At 36.5% G+C, this 12370-nt stretch overlaps 1 protein-coding gene across 15 annotated transcripts in view; it reads left to right on the plus strand.

Annotated features, from left to right (window-relative positions):
- The window catches only part of PDE4D (phosphodiesterase 4D), a 729058-nt gene that overhangs the window by 518433 nt on the left and 198255 nt on the right, over nucleotides 1-12370 (plus strand). For all 15 annotated transcript variants that reach the window (XM_057495007.1, XM_057495013.1, XM_057495011.1 and 12 more), the window contains exons 3-4: nucleotides 4296-4332; nucleotides 10543-10616. In XM_057495007.1, coding sequence (XP_057350990.1) covers nucleotides 4296-4332; nucleotides 10543-10616 — 111 coding nt within the window. The remainder of the gene's footprint in view (nucleotides 1-4295; nucleotides 4333-10542; nucleotides 10617-12370) is intronic.

The raw sequence follows: 12370 nt of genomic DNA on the forward strand, positions 1-12370 counted from the left end.
GGGGTAAACATTTCATCTTGATAATTGATAACTATAGCATGCATCATTAAAAAATCATCAAAGCTGTAGGTACAGGTACAAATGTAACTTGGAGTTTAACACTGAAAAATTACCAACTGCAAGGTAATAGTACCTTACACAGTACTGAACTGCTTTAATTTTCCTCATATTAATTTACGTTATTTTTGGTTCTCAGTAAAATGTTGAACATCCTTGGCAAAATGCAAGTTTCAGTAGTTGTGACTTTTGTCTATAGGACTAAGCTTTTGTGTTAAAAGGATTACTTTAAATCTAAGCTGCAGTAGCTTCCAAAATGGAATATCACACTGAGGTGTGGTTGAGGTTGGCTGTTTCTTAGGAACTTCACTTCCTGGGGTTTCATAAACGGGGCACTATTTTTTTTGTTACTTACAATGGAGCTAGTTCTAAACAAAAAGACCAAGCTCCAAGAAGAGCGATAGCCCCACGGGAATCTGATGCTAATGAAGCAAGTTTGCTATTTGTTCTTTGTTTGTTTTTGCATCTGACCATCTATCAAATCATGTCTCCTTCATAAGTAATTTTAAAGGGTTCATTATATCCTTAAATGTGACATTACTTATAATGTCTCAAAACCCACATTATCTTTTTGGAGCAATAAATCATCTTTTTAAAATAATTCAACATTTTCAGTGTTAAAAGCAAGATATAAAATGGAATATACAGTGTGGTTCTATTTGTGAGAAATCACATATTCCATAAAAATCCTGTGTAACATACATGTGCTCACATACAGCCAGTAGGAAAATGTTATCAGCAGTTATATTTGGGTGGTTCTTTTAGTTTTTCCATATTTCCCTAAGTTTCTGTACTTTATATGCATTTTACATTCAAAATATATTAGTTTTTTTTTAAAGATCAAGTAGATTGTGCTGTGTATTTGTTTTATGTGTCTGTACTTCTATGAGCATGGGAGTAGAGTGGTAAGTAGATAAATTCCTCCTATGACTAATTCTTGGGTATCGTCAAATAGCCTAGGCCCCCGGAACACTTTTATGTACATATTAAAAATGAGAACATGCTTGTTTCTCTATAATTCTAAAAGAGGTGGATCAAGGGTGAATGATAATAGGTGAGAGGTTTGAGTCAAAGGGAAGAAAGACACCAGGATTTCAAAATACCAATTATCTATATGTTTATCTATTCCCTAATCCTATGGACAAACTCCAGAGGAAAATTATGTTCTAGTTTTATAGCAAGAGAGAGTGACGCACAGAAGATCAAAAAGTTTGTACAAGGTTAGATTCAGCCGTGGCTCCTCTTCAAAGCACTCATTCGCACAGCCACTTGTCATGCTGAAATTTGCAATGCTACTCAGAGACATCAGGTACTTTGTGGCCACTAATGCATTTATTATGGTAGGATTATGGGTCTTGGCTCAATAAAGTATACACTTTCTTCTGATTAACTGCATCTCCTTTTCCTTCTGTCTTGGTAATAATAAAGTACAGAAAGGTTGCTGCCTAAGAGTGTTTGGGCACAATCTTGAAATTAACTAGTTTACAGATTAGCTTTCAGGCAGTGCTGTCGGCTGAACTTACTTAAGGTGTCAAGGGACTTTTCCATATTTAAGGACTTTAATAATTTCTGTATCCCCATAAGGTCTCCGTAAAGAGCATTTGCTTTTAGATTTCTCTCCTGCAGTTTTTTACCAACATTTCTGACTTCTCTTTACAGAAAGAGTGAGGGTAAAAAAAAAGTAGAAAATGATAAGTAAAGTTAGGGGAAGGATGGCCAAAGACATAGTGGGTAGTTCTTGGCTCTACTGTCATTCCTGCCTAGAAAAATAAAAAAATGCAATAATGCACATTGAGCCTTGTATTGCCCTTCTCCAGTAGCACTGGCTCAGGAGTCAGCAAGTCGTTCTTCTTGGGCGAGGTGAGAGAGCTGAGGCAGGGTCCCCTGCGGCTACAGTGGGTGACTGACTCAGCCCGCGGTAACGAGGGCAGGTGACTGAGCACACCGTGCCTCTTTGCACATCGTGAAATTGGAGAGTTGTGGGCCACTGACTCTGCTGTGACTGTTCCCTCAGCACCCACATGTATGCATACATATGAGTCTGCATACATACATACATACAATGGCAAAAGGAACTTTTTTCTAATCCCCCTCAGTCTTTCCCTACCTGTCCCATATAAATACTCAAATCCTAAACAAAAAAAAAAAAAGGCAATTTTTTCCTTAAAGCATTGCTCACTGTGCAAATTAGAATCCTTTCTGCACATAATTGAAGCTTCTCATCAATTTATGGGGAATCCTAACAGTTTCTTTCCACTTTAGGAAGCCCCAGCAATCTTACTGACTGGGTCAGTATTATAAACCCTTCTAACCACACTTCAGTTGGCTAAATTTCCTTGTTTAAAAATTCCTTGTTGGGGAAGTTGTTGAAATGCATCATTTCAGAATCATTTTCTATTGTAGGCTTTTTTTGGTATGTGCATTTATTCAATTTATTAAACGCACACATACTTTAAGCCAAATTGTATATGTAACAGAGTGGGTCTTAAAAAGATAACTTAGCCAAATTGTATATGTAACAAAGTGGGTCTTAAAAAGATAATTTACACATTGCAAAATTTTTGGGGAAAAAAGTGATACAACCTGTGCTTTATTGAGAACTTTTGCCACTGGAAAGCTAGAAATAATTTTACTATTACAAAGATAAGACAATCTTGAGATATTTGGCAAAAACAACTTCTGGGCAATTTAAAAGAGTGAAATATTTCCTTCACTAAATTTATAACTTTCTTTAAGCTTTGATGGGAGTAGGAGGCAAGACTGATAAATTACCCTAAATATTATATATTCTAAGTGGTTCTTTTACAATTCTTGGGAATGAAATAAGACCAATAAAGAATTAGGTGTTTTAATAAAAATTCACACCCTTTTCAGTTTAGAGTGATTCAAATCCAGTGTAATTCCTGTAAAAAAAAATAGAAGTCTTATTTCCAGGGATTAATTTCAAATTGATGATGTGCCTCGGTCAAGATGACTTAAAAATAAACTTTGTAGTCAGGCAATTACAAAGAATAAAATGGAAGAAAAGACTGTACCTTGGAAAAACACCTAGATTTCATATTATTTTAATTCTGGCTGTCTGAGAAATCTCTACAAAGAACAGGTGCCCTTTAAAACATGTAATTCTCGAACTAAGGGGATGCAAATAACACATTTCCTTTGAAGTGTTTCTCAACCTTTTCCTACTTCTTATTTTCCCACACTTTGAATTTCAAGATCTCTGTGTAATTTGACGATGACCATAACTGGTCTAATTATCAGTAAGGATCTGCTTACTAACGTCATCCATATGCCGCTTGTGCGGAGGCATATTTTCTAAGTGTGGTTTTAGGTCATTCAGGTCCTTTCCAGAATTGTTTGTGACTGAGTGAATGGTTCCATTGCAGAATTCTGTTCAGGTCATATCCAGGAAGCTTTCTTTGTAAAGTAATGACACTCACTTTTGACTAAAGAGCTCCAGCTAGCTAGATAAAGAAATATCCCATGGTATTTTGGAAGTCCTTCTCACAAATTATTCACGAAAGAAAGCTGGGCCCCATTTCTCACTTTCCTCCAACTAGAAAGTTGCACAACTTTCCTTGCCTTTCCCCACCCCTCTGAGACGCGTCATGGTGACACCTGGCTCCTGCATCCCAGGCGCTGCGTGGCTGAGGTTACTGCAGCGACAGCACACACGGGGTCACATTCCCTCGTAACTACAGCCGCGGGACGTGAGTCAGGAGAAAAGTTTCCCTTGGTTTTTATTAGTGTATGATGCAGCCCCATGTCATCCATAGTTCCTCGCCTGTCCAAGCCTCACACATGATGTGAAACACTCGATGCTCATCACTGTGGAAAGTTAGATGGTCCAGGGGCCTCTCACTGAAGTGGCTGCAGTCACCAGCTGCCTCCCCACACCCCTGCCTAATACCTACAATGAGAGGACAGCAGTAACACTCAGCCTCGCCTTCTGGAACTCCATTCCTGCTAATGTATATCCTGTATGCTTAAAAAGTACCAGTGATCTTGGTTAATAATCAAGAAGCCCCTCTTTTACCCAGGGAGCTGGATAATGGTTAACATCCTAGAAGACATATTTTCACTCCCATGGGTGAAGAGAGCATGTGCTGAACAATAAGGTTGGAATTATTGTAATTCTCTATGAGAATTCATGAAAGTGGAATTTACTGTTTAAAATTGATGACAGTGGTCATAGAGTTCTTGGTAACTTCTAACACGAGATTTGCTTTATTTTTCAGACATGGAGATGACTTGATTGTGACTCCATTTGCTCAGGTAAGCACAGTTTGGTGAATGGGCAGGTTTCTCACAGATCTTCAAATTTAATTTGGGGGTTCTGGTTCTTAATTTCATTTTAAGTCAGTCAAACAGAATACAAATTTTATGGTACATTCAAGTAATTCAAAAAGCAATGCTATGGCTTTATGACTGTGGCTATATCAGTCTGTTTCCTATAGACCTATAGATCCAAGCGTCTTTCCTTCAAATTAAAAATAACCTAAGTGGCATACTTAAATGGCACCACATCTTCTTAACTGATATAAGCACTAGAAGCAGAATGCAATATCACAGATTCAATTACACTTAATATAATTAGGTACATGGTCAATGCTTGAAATTCACTATTCCAATCAACCTAGTGCTTTGTTTACTCCTTTTTTTTAACATGCAATTTGTACAAAGATTTAACTGATTGATATATTTATGTTTATTTGTTCCTTTTAGACATACAAATCTTAAAAATACTATTACCCACATGACATAAATGCTAAAAGGTGTTAAGATGATTTAAAGCATTTTGTAATAAATATAAAATGGTTGATAACCAGATATTCTCTGTATAGACTAGGGTTTCTCAACCCTCACTACACATTAGAATGACCTAGAAAGCTTTTTATCCCAGGCCTCACTCCTGATCACTTGAATAAAAAAATCTAAGGGTCAGACCCAAGCACCTGTATTTTTTAGTCCCCAGTATTTTTCCAGGCAAAGTTGAGAGTCACTAGTATAGATAGACTAGGGATGGAATGGGATAAAACTGATTTAACCTGGAGCATAAAACAGGGTTAAAGCCAACACGAACTGTTAATAAGAAATGTTAAATATTGGAATATGAGTGATCCAGAGAGGTTAGAAAAATCATCATCAGCGCAAGTCAAAATTAGCTCTCGTGCCTAGACAACTCGTTTAACTTCTTCTGTAAGACTTTTTCTAATTGGTTAAAGTGAGGAACTTGGCAGGGTAAAAACAGGCTCCAGTTCAAACCTGGTTGTCTCCCTTTGCTACGTGAAACATTTCACTGGGACATCACTAAACATTTCTAAGCCAGTTACCTCCTCTGCTAAATGACAGATCCTAGAATACCTACCTTATAAGGTTATTAAGAGATTGAAGTAAATGACAAGCTTGTGAAATGTTCATGCAATTTCTAGGAAATAACACTTAATGAATTTCAAGTGTTATTGATAAGGGTTCCTTCCTCTCTAAAATGCCACAATAGTGTTTTTTTTTTAATGCCTAAAGAGGTTGTTTTGATAGTAGGACTATATTTAATTCTTCTACTTTTTCAAATTTCCTGAAATTTTGTAATTGTTATAATTTAGACCAACCATTCAATGAATTCATAAGTAACACACTGTATAACAGCATTTTTTTTTCATTAATTCAGACAGTGAAAAATAGAATACAACCACCATTCATTTAAGGAGGTTAAATCTTGTTTGTTTAAAAGTTTTGTGGAGATCAAAAATTCTTTCTAGTACCTACATTTCTATACTCAAAATACTGTGGGAACTAAGGAACATCAGGAGACACAACACCGATGAAATGTGGAAACCTGCTTTGTAGTCAGCTGCCTCTGGCCTTACCTCTCCCATTATTTGTCCTATTACAAGGTACAGGATTACTTTGTAAAACTCTTAAGTCAATTAGAATTCTCATCTACAGGTTTGTTAAAAGAAATGGAAGAATGTTAAAAGAAGTGGAATCTTTGACTAAGGAAAATAAAAGAGAATACCCAGACATTATCTTGGATTTCTGGGAAAACCCTCAAATCATTCAGACTAAGGAGATATATCTGATTTAAAAATACAGGATAGGAACACCTGAGTCATTGTACCTTTACTCTAACCAAAATACAGCACCTGGGGTAATTTTTTACAAGATGTAGTAATTATTAGCAGTATAGAACATTGCTATGCCACTCTAATAGAATATTGCCAATATTATTTAAATGCCCCTGGGTTTCCTTTCTCTAGCAGTAACCACTTAAGGCCTGACACAATCCCCACCTTGCTAAGTCCACCAGGCTCTCCCTACCTGGCTATGAAAGGACATAATCATCACATTTCAGTTGCTTCTGTCTGTTAGTTTTTCTTTGTCATTCATTAAAAAATTACAATTTGCATCTTCTAGGAATCAGTACTTTTTAGGTTGAACAATATGAAATTACCAATGTTCAACCTTTGCTGACATACACAAACAGCAGGTTCATATGGTTTAACCGAAACTACCTTGAAAAGGGGTTTTCTAACCTTTCTATCTGTAAATAATCATAATTTGACGCCAGTTTTTTTCTGGAGGTAGTAACAAGGCAAGGATTTCTCCCCCCACCTTCCCCTAAGGCCAGTGACAAACTCATGGTCTGTGTTTTATTGCCATCTAGTGGCTTAAAGTGTATTTGGAATGAAAAACACAATCCTCAAAATCATTTTCTTGTTTTTTAAGGAGGGGTTATTTAAAAAGAACGTTATTGCCATGTCTGCTTTGAAAAGGCAGTCTCTTCTTTAAATCTTTTCAAGAAATTATTGTATAAGTATACATTTGTTTTAGGCTTTTATGTTCAGTTGTTTAACTTTTTAATGAAACCCACATTTTTCTCTTATTTTCAGTGATTCTTATTAGTTAATCATTGTTTAGAAGTACCTAAGAAAACCTGAGATTAATGTGTGTTAATAACATTTAATGCCTCTCATGGGGTAGTACATAATCCATCTCTGTGCAAAAGTTTTCCATAGCACTATCATAATTACTTTCCAAAAGTGTGTATATTTCTCATCTCTCTCAATGTATTTCTGACCTTGACTGATTACATTTTTGCTTGGAGGGCAGAAGAAAAAGAAATGAACTAAATTTTTTAACCATTGAGCTGTGTGAGGGAAAACCTCAGGGATCTTTTTCATTACCAAGCCATAAGGAACGAAGAAAATTATAGGCACATTAAAGCTCTGACTACAGTTCTGACTGCAGAAGGGATTGAATGCAAGGAGAGTGCGAGCTGCCATAGAACAAGAGGACAGAATAATTGAACCCTAACTCAGGGGCTTGAGTACAACTGTTTAGTTCTCCCCAACGGCTCACAGCAGCAGAGGCCTCCCTCTATGTCCTGTGGTACCAGTGCCAGCACGAAAGACTTAACACTGCATTCATCACATAGACACCTAGGGTCCATCAGCTAGGCCAGGGCAGTGCCCCCTTCTCAGATTTGTCTGGAATTTTTATTTATACTTCTGCCTATATCATATGTGCCACAGTGCAGAAGATAATAGCCCTTAATATAAAATTAGAAAATACTATGTCCTACCACAAAAACAATGATCTCATACTTACACACATAGGGAATGTTGTATCTACAAGTTATTTACTGAAGCAGTGTTTATAAAAGTAAAATTTAGGAGACAACCTAGAAGCTAATCAGTAAAGGGGACCAGCAGCTGAATGCCTTGGGAAAGGGCTGGGAGGGAAATTTCTTTCTTTTACTTTTTATTTTGAAATACTTCATATATATAATAAAATATATCTAGTGCCTACCCAAAATATAAAGAATACTAAAATCAACAGTATAAGAAATAGAAGAGTACCAGTATTTTTAATGCCCTGAGTGTCCCTCCCCCATTTCATTTACATAGCTCCTCTCAGAAATAACAATAATTCTGATTTTTGTTTTTGTTATTAAGGGGCACTATGTGAAAATATGGATTATTTTTGTTATTAAGATTGTTTTTGTTATTGGGGGCACTATGTGAAAATACAGATTATGCAAAAAACAAGTACATTAAACTTAAATTTAAAAGAAAACAAAATTAATTTATCATTTTTCTTATACAGAGTCAAAAACCTTTTTACAGAAAAACAGTTGTAGTGAATCTCTCATAAATTAGTGCTTCCTTTCAAATGAGCATAGAACTTGAGTTTTCTGCAGTACTATTTATATTTACCCAATTGTCAAATGCAGTATGCTTACTGAAATTTATTAGAATAAAATTCTCAGAATTCTGAGGTTAAAATTTTGCCCCAGATAAAGTATTGAGTAGGGAGGGCGATAATCTTACTTGAAATGCTTTATTAATTTATTTGATCTTTGATTCTTAAAACATAAATTAAGCCTGCATGATTTAATGACAGTGGATCTTTGACAGATTTATTTGTGCATCATTCAAGATTTCATGCCTAATGAAAGACGTCATATTCCATGTCAGCAGTTGGCTATTTGAATACCCCGTCATAGGCAGCATGACCTTTTCAGCACTACTACTTGTCTATATGGTTTTTCTAGTGACTGAATTAATCATGGTTGGCATAGTAGAAAGCACCATTAACTCCTTCAGGGGATAATGCTACAGGTTACTGTCCTAGGGCATAAACAATACTTAAAAGAAATAATGTTAATTTAAAAAAATATGTCTGAGACATTTTTGCCTTAGGAGAAAAAACTGAGACTGACTTCTCTAGCTTAGTGCCATATGGAAATACTTCTGGATCCTTTGGAGCGATTATTAATTTGCCCTCCCCACCTTATGTTATCAATGATAGGCATTAAATGAGTTCCCTCTGCATATGCAAAATCACTGATCAAATGGAATGTTGCCATAATGGGCTCATATTCACTGAGTGCTTTCTATTTGCCAGGCACTGTTCTTGGCACCTAACCTGTCATTCATATCATCTTCACAACAACCCTGTGAGGTAGATATCACTATCTCAGTTTACAGATGAAAAAACTGAGGTACAGAGAGATTATGTAACTTGTCTTAGTTCACACATTTAGTAAGTAAGAGAGCCAAGCAGTCTGGGTTGTTATGTAGTACCTAATCAGACATTTAAAATACATGTTTTAGATAAACTTAATGTTCTATTTTTCACCCAGATTACCTGTAATCTCACCTAATACAGCCTTCCTTCTGGTGAGGGAACTAGCCCATTCTAAGGGAAAGGGAAGGGATAAAGCTCTTGTAACTTGTCTCTTCTAGTCTCACTTCTAATGCTTTTGCCACTTTCTAGTTTCACAAAAGGAAGTAAAAGGAAAAGCTGTCAGAGATGCCAGGTTCTGTTGGTCCTGCCTTGTGTGTGCCTGTATGTTGTATCTGTGTATCCATTTATTTAACAAATTTGTATTGAGTGTCTTCAGTGGGCCAGCACTGTGCACATGCAGACTGGTGCCATTTTTTCCCTGAGAACCTTAAAATTAGAAACTGAGATAACTTTAAAAAATACAAGAATTTTTGTTACCAGCTAGAGTAGCCATGTAGCAAAGGTGAAAAACCATTTAAAATGCTGATTTTGAGATATGACATTCTTGGTAAAATTTCAAAGAGACTTTGGGGGTAATTTGTCTTAAATTTTACCCCAAAGTAAGATTTTGTTAATATTTTTCATAGGCATACCTAATTTTATTGCACTTCATTTTATGGTGCTTCACAGATACTGTGGCTTTTACAAACTGAAGGTTTGTGGTAACCCTGTGTTAAGCAAGTCTGTTGGTGCCATTCTTCCAACAGCAGTTGTTCAGATCATGTATCTGTGTCACATTTTGGTAGTTTTTGCCAGATGTCAAACTTTTTCATTATTTTATTTGTTATGGTGATCTGTGATCTGTGATTAAACTGACTGAAGCTGAGATAATGGTTAGTATTTTTTAGCAATTAAGTATTTTTAAATTAAGGTATGGACATTATCTTTTTAGACATAATGGTTTATTTATGTATTTAATAAACTACAGTTCAGTGTGAACATAACTTTTAAATGCACTAGGAAACCAAAACATTCTTTTGCCTTGTTTTATTGCAATATACCTTTTATTGCAGTGGTCTAGAACTGAACTTGCAATATCACCAAGGTGTGCCTGTATTAGTCTATTTCAAATTCGTATAAAACACAATGACACTATATGTAGATTGCCCTGGATATTGTTTTGGTGGCTGAGGAATCCATAAATATTGCAGAAACTGCTACTACTGTCACCATAATTATAGACAATAAGGAGAGATAGCTGGAAAATCCTTGCTGTCTGGCCTCTCTGGATTTCAAATAGAAACATGTAGATTTCACTGAGTGCTGGGATATTCTTTAAGGGTATGTAAAACTTAAATTGCAAGCCATATCAAGTTTTCACTTAGCAAACCATTTTTTTTTAAATCACCAAACCATTTAAAGTTGCATTAAAGATGGCCCAGTTGAAGAACTTCAAAGAATCTTTTTCTGTTGTAGGTCTTGGCTAGCCTGCGAACTGTACGAAACAACTTTGCTGCATTAACTAATTTGCAAGATCGGGCACCTAGCAAGTAAGTTTTCCCTTATTCCCCCTCCTTCTTGCTGAACTTTTAGACAGTGTTTTCTCAGTTTGCTTTAACTGAAGACAATATATTAAGTTTCTCTGAATCACTGCCATATTGTCTAGCCATTTATACTGTCATATGACATCCTGTTAATTTTCTATAAATAGTTTGTAGTGATGGTTCTAACATCAGAAATAAGCAGTACGACAAATATATACAATGAATCCATCTTTCAGAAATTACCTGACATAGTCAGTCCTCTGTCCAGTTACTTACATGTAAGCTAACTTTATAGTTTTAGCTTACTTCACAAATTAACCATGGACAAATAAGCCTTGACGTCAATCCAAAGCCATCCTCTTAATTCTAAGACAATGATTACTTGGAGAAGCACCACATCATAGCAAAGATCTTTGATTCTTCTGCTGTTATTGACTCACAGACCAGCAGCATCATGGAGCAATTAAAATTGTGATTTACGATATGACAGGAAACATTTGAAAGAAGGAAAGCTGAGATGGTAGGTGGTTATAACTTGGGGGTTCTTTAAGGTAAAAAATCTAAGAAGAGACAATTTTCCAAGAGTAAATGGAAAATTGATTAGGCATTCATTCAAATGCCCCGGTACTTTGACAATTATTAATAATAAAATGTTATTAAAATATCAATCCCAAAGAATTTTCCAGAAGAAAAAACACTTCTCCAAATCAGTATTAGGAGTTAGTGAGTAGAAAGCTATTCAGAATCATAACTTAGCTAAGTGTATAAAAATTCATAGTTTACAACTTACAGAAAAAAATCTGAACTTTTCATCCCATGATAATATAATTGACCTCCAAAGTCACATTTTCTATCATTAAAAAAAGCTCTCACCATTATGCACATACTTCCTGTGGTAGAAAAAAGGGGTTTTAAAAAATCGATACAAATACTGCAATGTAAATAATTGGCACAGAACCCAGAAGCTTCAGTTGATTGTCATCTTTTGCAGATAATGAATTTTTGCAGTCCTGTTCCCTCAGCCTGAACGTTTCTCACCTTTTTCTTCTCTTCCTCATTCACTGAGCTGACTCTAATTCACTCTTCAGGTCACAGCTCAAATATAATTTCTTTTGGGCCATCATCCCCGACTACCATAACATATTCTCACACCCACAGGCCCCAAACTGGGTGATTTGTCTGTCCATCTCCATCTGACTTTATCCTGTACCTAACTCCTATTTTAGCACCTATCTCTCTGTGCTCCAGTTGTGATTCGCTTGTCTGAGTGCTCCTTAAGAAAGTGGGTCCCCAGTGAGCAGGGCTGTCTGTACCTGGCTGGCATGTATGTTCCCAGCGCCTAACCTAGTACCCAGCACAGAGTCATCACCCTGCATGTGAAAAGTGAAGTGGTAGTGCAGCCTATGGAGCCCGAACACATGCTTTCAGTTCTTTACCAAACACACCTTCTGTGTTTCACTAATGCACACTGCCATGGCGCCCTCAAGGGCCTCCGGCACTGGGCAGCTTATAGGTGCAGTCACCACCTCTTTGGAAAGCCTCTGCAGGAGGCATGAAATCACTGGAGTCACTCACACATTTTCAGTATCAAATTTTGTCCCAGAAACTGAGGTATTGTCCTTCAAAGGCAAACAAGAAACTTTGTAACTCCTTTTACACTTCCTTCAGACATGGTCACTTGGGTACCAGCATCTAAACCTGCGGCAGGCAGACAGTTGATCAGAGAGGTGTGAGGACGTCAGGCTGGCCGTCTCAAAAGA

The sequence above is a fragment of the Manis pentadactyla genome, chromosome 2, assembly GCF_030020395.1.
Source record: "Manis pentadactyla isolate mManPen7 chromosome 2, mManPen7.hap1, whole genome shotgun sequence".
NCBI classification, from domain to species: Eukaryota; Metazoa; Chordata; class Mammalia; order Pholidota; family Manidae; genus Manis; species Manis pentadactyla.